Here is an 8,521-nt window from a genome sequence, read left to right as displayed (position 1 = left end):
ATATTTTACTATTATAGAAATGTAGTTTACTTTAAATAAATAATAATAATGATAATTTAAAATGTATTTGATAAAAACAATGCAATTTTATGTTACACAAATTAAAACTTTATTCAAATAAAATATGATTTAATTAGAAATCCTTTTGATTAAATTTAATTGAGCTGTTGAATACGGAAATTCAGAAAAAATAACCATGACCTCTCGTGTGTTTTTGCTTAAAATGTACACACGCTGGTCACATGAAACATCCTGGAAAACTGTGCCTTGAAAAGAGTGGGAACCCTGTACAAAAGACAGATGGACCAATGGTTTGAGTTTGTGGTGGGATCATCATTACAGTTCGGTTTCAAATAACGGTTTACTTATAAATCTACAGACAACATTTTCTGGCACTTTAAATACGAAGTTCAAAGTAAAAGTTTGTACATGAGTGAAATTCATTCAGACACACTGTAACACACCAAGCATTGTTTTCAGCTTTATTGCAGTTGTTTCCATTAAGAAACGTGTCAAATGCATAAACTATTAAACACTGCATGACTTGAACCAACACATCAAAATGAAAGGAAAAGAAGAACCACAAAATATCGGCAAAAGGTGAGAATGTGTGCTTCCGACTGATGTGAATTATTACATTTCAAGAATGTCGTCAGCAAATCTGAACAAAACAAACATTGATGTTTCCAGATCTTGAAGCGCTAATATATTAAATGAATCCACAGTGGCTTACACATTTTTAATTGAATTGAAACGTAAACTTTAAGTGCCTCCCTACAGTGTGTTTTCCAGTAAAAACATCTCAACATGATGTACTTCAGATGCTGAACTGCGTAACACAGTTATTTAAAGGAAAATATCTTTACGTTTATTTTTCTTACCCCATTGACAGTTCTTTTTATTATTGTTTTATAAATACAAACAATATTTATTGTGGTTCGTGCTTTAAAAAAAAACAACTTTTTCCAAACAATTATTTTCCAAAAGGATAAGAAAAGTATTTCAAGAAATCTTCCATATAAACAAGTCATTTTCTTACACAAATATAACATTTAACTTCATTTAAGATTTTTTACTGGAAAACAAGAAAAAATACTAATCACGCAATTGAATTTGGCAGGGATTAACATCTAGTATTTGTCGCACATTTAACCTCTTTAAACACAAAATAAGTGATTTTTCAATTAAGTATTTGCAACAAAAAATACTTGCAGCCTCATTATGTGAAACCAACTTCCAGATGATTACGTCAAAACAGAAAACAAAAGCATGTAAACAAACAAATCTTGTGAATTTTAAGTATTGCAAGCTTTATGTCATTACGTCAACAACGTTCAGCGAACAGTTTAGCTGTGAAACTAGGGTGTATTTTTGACAGATTCAGCTCTACGGTAAATCAAGAACTGACATTTACCTCCTGACGTCCTATGATGTGATTTTATTTGAAGAGTTTAACGGTTATCAAAACACAAGAACTATCTGACGTACATGTGTCTTTGGCAGTAAAAGTTGATGCCTGATTGGTTTCCTGAGAGAAAGGGAACGTCTGATTGGAGGAGCGTGCAGTCACTAATTGAGATGTGTTTATGTCATGAGGAGGCGGTGCACGTTCTGCAGCTGCTGCTGTGATAGGACGAGGCAGTGCGTCTGTTCTTTACCGCGAGCACATGGAATCATCACCTTACCGACCAACACAGAGCCGCTTTTCTGCTCGTCTTTCGCCTGAGAGAAACAAAGCCACAGAGTTACAAACACAAGGTGGTTGAACATCATGAAAACATGGTCGTATTTCACCCCAAAACCAAACAGAAATAAATTATATTTTGCATAAAGAAAATAAAAATTAAAAGGCAGTACAAAAAATACGGAAGCCCTGAACCGCAAGCAGAAAAAACTAAATATCACTAGGAAATTATTATTTATTTTTTTAGGGGTCTTAGTGCCTTCCTGAGCCTATGTACTACAATTTAATCAAACAATTCTTAAACTTTTTTTTCCTCCATCGGGCAATTTGTTTTTTTTCTTTCTTTTTTTTTTACTGAATAATTTTGTTTCTCTGAAATTTCCCTCTCTGAATAACGTTTTTTTTTACATGGAATTTTTTTTTCCTTTCTAAATGTTTTTTTCTCCTCAAGAGGCAAAACATGAGTTTTTTTTTTCTTGCTAGATAACAAGCAAAAGATTTAATTCTTACTGATAGTGGCACCTGCTGTCTGAGGTTGGTACCACATGCAAATTGTTAGCTAAAATGAAAAGAAAAAAAAGAGAAAAAAAAAAAAAGGGAGAAATGCCAGAGAGAGAAAAGAAAAAAAAAAAACAACTGTGTGAATAAATAAAATAAATAAATAATAATAAATAAATAAATAAATAAATAAATAAAAAACGGTGGAATATAGGCTCAGGAAAACAGTGACAGCTTAATTATTTTTATTTATTTATTTTTTTTTTTTTTCCACATTGCCATTCAGGGCTTCCATAAACAAACACTATAATGAAGTATACTATTTTAATTAAGTGTAAAAAATGGCTGAGGAAAAAAAAAATAAATAAAAAAAAATAAAACAAGGATATAGGCTCAGGAAGGCACTAAAATGGCTTAAATTTCAAATTGTATTTTTTCACCTTGCGGGTCAGGGGCCTGTACCATGAAGCCGGTTTCAGTGGCTAGCCAGGTGAGTTTTAGTTTAGTTTGACTCAACCCCAAGTTTTAGTTCGTCGCCATAGCAACTTATGCTACATGGCTAACCTGCTCCGTAGCAGGTTTCGTTCTGGATTACAGATCGCTAACAGATCTCTGACAGGTGTCTCTTACAGCACACTTTACAAATAAAATCTGAGAAATCCACAAAATCGACTCTTCATGATAAATTATTCATTTGAGAATCTAAATGTAGATTTTCAGCAGATAGAGTGTTGTATTTTATTTCAAATTGAACTGCTTTTCATTTACCCTCTTTAGCCATAGCCTAATATTGTATGTTTATATTTTCAAAGATATTTATTGCTATCTATAAAACAGCCAGTAACATGGATTAATATGATACCTGCAAAAAATCATCATTTGTAAAATATTAAAAGCTCAAGATTGCTATAGAAAGGGGTGAATGCCCAAACCCCTTCTTTCTTTCACGGACTCGAGATGAACATACAGTATTTTATTTAAGTTATAATAATATATGCAGTATACAAAATACATCTGTTCATAAAAGAACAAATAAATCGTATTATTGCACACCAATGTTTGTAATCTGTAAAGTAATTTTAGTCCTAAAAACACTTTTTTATATACAAACTGGTAGATGTTGAAAAAGGAAAATATTCATCTTTATAATCTCTATTGGTTTTTTTAATCAGCCTGTGTGTTCTTGTTTTGGGCCAATATGAATTCACTTACGCATCGATATACCAGCTGTTTTATATATTTTTATCACATTAATAATTAGTTTGTAGCAGTCCTCTTGAGCTCTCGTAGCAGCCGCTGTTTCTTGTGTAAATGTCTTTAATTACTTTATCATTTGTACTGTGTAAATCATGTGTTTGAACACTTCATGATTTCATGCTGAACTCTTGAGCAGTTTAAATGGTAAATCTCTCGCATGAAGTGAATCTCGTTCTCTCACACGATTGGTCGTGTGCTGCAAACGTCACTCATTCATGTGCACGAGCGTGTAATCTCATCTTAAAGTCAGGATCAACGCCTCTGCTTCATGTATCAGTTCAGCCTGATTGGATTGGTTTAAAGTTGTCAAACTGAAACTCTGAGTTCATTCAGCAACCTTCATGGTACTTCAGGGCTTCCATAAACAAACACTATAATGAATATCAATTCAGATTTTGTTTTGTCTTTAAAAAGTATTTATACACATGATAGCATTTGCTGTACTGCCTTTAAATCATTCAGACTAAAAAATACAATTAAAAATTAGAATCACAAACAAATGGCTGAAAAAATGTGCTTAATTAGCTTATAATACATGAACATGTCACCAAAACATTGTTTTTGCGTTAAGCAAAATATAATTTCTCAAATGTTATTATTCAGCTGGTTTTTATTGGATGTGCATATATGTACTGTAAGTATATCCACTGTTATTATGCTTTTATACCATGCAAAAAAGCTTTAGTGGAAATAGATTTTGAAAATACGTGTTTGTCATCTAACCTTGACAAAAGAAGCAGAGGGGAATGTGGCGAAATCAGATGGCACGCGGGCACCAGGCTGCTGAGACACGATGTGTTGTGATACTTCACCCTGAGAACATTATCAACATAACATTATTATTAATACTACATCATCAATATAACTGTGTTCTCATCAGATATAATCAGACTGACCTTCAGTTTGTCCAGAGTGTCACTGAGAGATTTCAGTCTGGCCGTCTGTTCCAGTAACTGAGCGCTCGCACTCGCTGTACACACACACACACACTGTCATGCTTACCATTTCATTAATTATATATACTTATATTTCATTTTTAGACTACATAAATGGAGTAATCAAATCATTTTATTCCATTTTAATTCTAACAGTATGTACGGCGTTAACCGAGTAATATTTCATGGGCACATTTCTACTTTACCGTTATATCGTTTAATTAGGTTCATTATTGTTTATGAATCAACAGAACACTGTCAGAGGGATTTACATCCAAAATAAACAAGACCTTTGAATTTAATATCAGCAAAACCTGCCACAAGAACTTTGAAATACATATTATTATTATTATTATTATTATTATTATAATCCCTCCAAAATAAAATTACAAAAAAGAAACAGGTGCAATTATTGGATTAACATGCAGATACATCGCCGTCTGCAGCTGATATTGTTGATTTTTGTTTATTATGTTTAGTACGCTTTAGAACCACTGTAGTTTGTTCAGTTTAGTTTTCTTTCTTTGCACTGATGATTATTCTTAAAACACAATGCAAATATCTAATAAAATGTATCTTGTTTTAAAGATGTTTATATTGGGGGTCTGGGTAGCTCAGTGGTAAAATACACTGACTATCACTCCTGGAGTTCGCTAGTTCGAATCCAGGGCGTGCTGAGTGACTCCAGCCAGGTCTCCTAAGCAACCAAATTGGCCCGGTTGCTAGGGAGGGTAGAGTCACATGGGGTAACCTCCTCGTGGTCGCTATAATGTGGTTCGCTCTCGGTGGGGCGTTTGGTGAGTTGTGCGTGGATGCCGCGGAGAATAATGTGAAGCCTCCACACGCGCTATGTCTCCACGGTAACGCGCTCATCAAGCCACGTGATAAGATGCGCGGATTGATGGTCTCAGACGTGGAGGCAACTGAGATTCGTCCTCCACCACCCGGATTGAGGCGAGTCACTACACCACCACGAGGACTTAGAGCGCATTATTTTACATTTAAGCATACGCCTTCAGATCAAAAGATTTTTAAGATCATGAGAAACATTTCAGTCGTGTTTATATATATATATATATATATATTCATTTAGCTGACACTTTTATCCAAAGTGACTTCTAGTTTTTACTTTATTTTGCACTAATTGTTTTACTTGTTTTTTTTATTCCTGTCACTTATTAAGTTTTTTCAATCACTGTTTATTTTTTTTGTTTTTATTTTTGTTTAGTTTTCTTTCTTTGCACTAATTATTTAAGTTAAAAAAAATGTTTAAATCATTAGTTTTGTCTTTGTTTTAGAATAATAATAATTACTCTGATCTGACACAAACATTCACAGTGTTTACTTTGCACTAATTGTTTTATCTTTTGTATTCTTGTCTATTATTTTTATTTAGTTCAACTGCTATTTTTAGTTTCATTATTTATTTTTCTGTTTATCTGCACTAATTGTTTTGTTTCAGTAATAGTTTTATTATATTTATTGTTATTATGTTTAGTTTTTCCAACCACTGTTTTTGTTTATTTTGCTAATTGTTTTTTTTGGAATTCCCAAAGCGCTCTAAGTCCTCGTGGTGGCGTAGTGACTCGCCTCAATCCGGGTGGTGGAGGATGAATCTCAGTTGTCTCCGCGTCTGAGACCATCAATCCACGCATCTTATCACGTGGCTTGATGAGCGCGTTACCACGGAGACGTAGCGTGTGTGGAGGCTTCACGCTATTCTCCGCAGCATCCATGCACAACTCACCACACGCCCTACCGAGAGCGAGAACCACATTATAGCGACCACGAGGAGGTTACCCCATGTGACTCTACCCTCCCTAGCAACTTACTTTTATTTTTTATTCCTTTTGTTTATTAAGTTTAGTTAATTTTTCAACTACTGTGTTTATTTTTCTTTTTGTTTGTTTGTTTGCTTTGCACTAATTATTTTATTGACGTTATCAAACACACTTTTATAACTACAACAATAATTACCCTGTTCTCACACACAAACACTCACCTGGTGTTTTTCCGGTGATGTCGACGACTTTAACCCCTGCACTCATCTTCAGCAGGTTACTCAACAGCAGGTCTGTTTTACGGTACAGTGATCCCGAAACTCCATCCGGTACGGGACCCTCTTTCATCACACCCGTCATGTTGGGCACCTTCAGCTGAGGCAGAGATGCCAGCTGTGCCCGCATCTTCTCAGCCTGTGGGCAGAGGTCAAAGGTTACAAACAGATGGTGTTCAGCGTAGAGTTAGTCACCACAGTGCTTCAGATCCAAATGAACAGATGCCATTGTTTGTTGTGTGTCAGTTGATGTCACTCATCAAACGAGTGACATTCATGTCTAAATGTTAAAACTTATATTCTTAATTAAGCATGTAACATATATTAAGGTCTTTCTACCTGCCCCTCATATTCTGTTTGTGTTCATTCTTTTAATTCAGTTGTGTGCTTGTTATACTTAAAAAGAATAATCAATAAAACAGCATGTTGAACGACCTTTAGTCTGTAATTTTCACTCTTCATATGTTTGATGGCGAGTCGCTGCACGTCGATCTGTTGTTTGAGGAGAGGAGAGTCCACGACCTGAACTACACCTGAAACTCCAGCCGTACCTGCTGACAGTCCACCTACACAAACACACACACAGAGGTTAAAGGTCAATACAGGTCAGCGTCAATGGGAAATATCAGTGTGTGGGTTTACTTAGCTATCCTTTTGGACGACATCAGAAAAAAAACAGAAAAAATATAAGTCTATGAAATGTCCTCATTTACATAGCAAAGCAAAAGTGAGTGTGTGTGTGTGTGTGTGTGTGTGAGTACCAGCTGCAGTTCCCGTGACAATGGAGGCGATGCCAGATGCTTGTGGTCCGCGGAAACCCTCAACGGCTCGTGATTGGTTGTTGATCCTCTGTTTTAACTCCGCCTTCTCTGATTCCAACTGATCAATATCTGCCTGCAGTGCGTCCATCGTCTCCTCAAACTCCCTTCAAAGAAAGAGACAACGTGAGACAGCTGTCTGAGAACAAGGAAGTGTTTGTGATTCCACAAATTCTGACTCACTAATAAAATATATGCGAAGACGGTCTTTCTGCATAATTTACTGATAAACAAGTTTGGCCAGTGAATCAAACTAGATTTATTCATGTCTGATGAGTGAATCATTTAAGCTCTGAAGCTGCTTTTAAGATTTTACGGTTTCAGTGGCATACCCAAAATTAAAGGCTTATAACTTGACAAAACACAAAAACAAGGAGGGTCAAGTGTTTGGTGTCATTGTCAGAAAACTTTTCACTTTTGTAATGATATAGATTATGATACATTCTGAGACTCTCAGCCTAAGAAACTGCTGAAAAATAACAAAGTATTGAGCCAAAAATTAACTTTTGTTTCTTATTTTTCTGATTTGACATATCTCTCTGGGTGTAAATAAGGTGTCTCTGAAAAAACTGCTTTTGTTTTGTTCCCAATCATGTCAACTGTATCTGAGAAAAATGTTGTGTTGATACGACAAAGCAATCAAAAGTTATAGCATTACAAAGATAATTTATCATAGTGTCCAAAAACATCTCCAAATAAATAAAACATAATAACTGTACATAAGAACTAATTACACATGCAAACACAACAATGACTAAAGGTTTGCATAGCATGCAGACATGATTTTAGTAATGAGATTTCACAGAATGAGTTTCATTCTGTGTCATTTGAGTCATCATTGAGTCTGTGTCATGTATTTGGCGCCATCTCCTGGTGGTCATATGTAACATTGTGCTTCATGTGGATTATCTAATGATCTATGCATCTGATTATCTTGTGTGTGTGCTCGTTTGTAAGTTATCCCATCAACGTGTGCTACCTGGATGTTTTTTTTTCCCCCTGGAATTGTTGCTTAAAACAATTACATAAAATTGATTTTAATTCATAGTTTTAAATTCATCCTTTCAGCTGTTGTAGCCAAGTACATTAAAAATGTTTAATGAAATGAAAATCTAGTTAAAGTTAAAGCATGTTCAAAAGTAACAGTCAGTATCTGGTGTGGCCATCAGCTGCATTAAGTACTGCAGTGCATCTCCTCCTCATGGACTGCACCAGATTTGCCAGTTCTTGCTGTGAGATGTTACCCCACTCTTCCACCAAGGCACTTGCAAGT

At 35.1% G+C, this 8,521-nt stretch overlaps 1 protein-coding gene across 2 annotated transcripts in view; it reads right to left on the bottom strand.

Annotated features, from left to right (window-relative positions):
* Positions 1-468: 468 nt before the first annotated feature.
* Positions 469-8,521, bottom strand: part of dctn1a (dynactin 1a) — a 50,709-nt gene continuing 42,656 nt past the window's right edge. For both annotated transcript variants that reach the window (XM_051645620.1, XM_051645629.1), the window contains 6 exons: positions 7,192-7,355; positions 6,866-6,996; positions 6,377-6,569; positions 4,336-4,409; positions 4,163-4,252; positions 469-1,722 (listed from right to left, as the gene is read on the bottom strand). In XM_051645620.1, the coding sequence (XP_051501580.1) occupies positions 1,585-1,722; positions 4,163-4,252; positions 4,336-4,409; positions 6,377-6,569; positions 6,866-6,996; positions 7,192-7,355 (790 nt within the window). In that variant the 3' untranslated portion in view covers positions 469-1,584. The remainder of the gene's footprint in view (positions 1,723-4,162; positions 4,253-4,335; positions 4,410-6,376; positions 6,570-6,865; positions 6,997-7,191; positions 7,356-8,521) is intronic.

This window comes from Myxocyprinus asiaticus, chromosome 2 (assembly GCF_019703515.2).
Source record: "Myxocyprinus asiaticus isolate MX2 ecotype Aquarium Trade chromosome 2, UBuf_Myxa_2, whole genome shotgun sequence".
NCBI lineage: Eukaryota > Metazoa > Chordata > Actinopteri > Cypriniformes > Catostomidae > Myxocyprinus > Myxocyprinus asiaticus.
The sequence above is the reverse complement of the archived record's forward strand: the minus strand, read 5'-3'. Positions and strand labels throughout refer to the sequence as shown.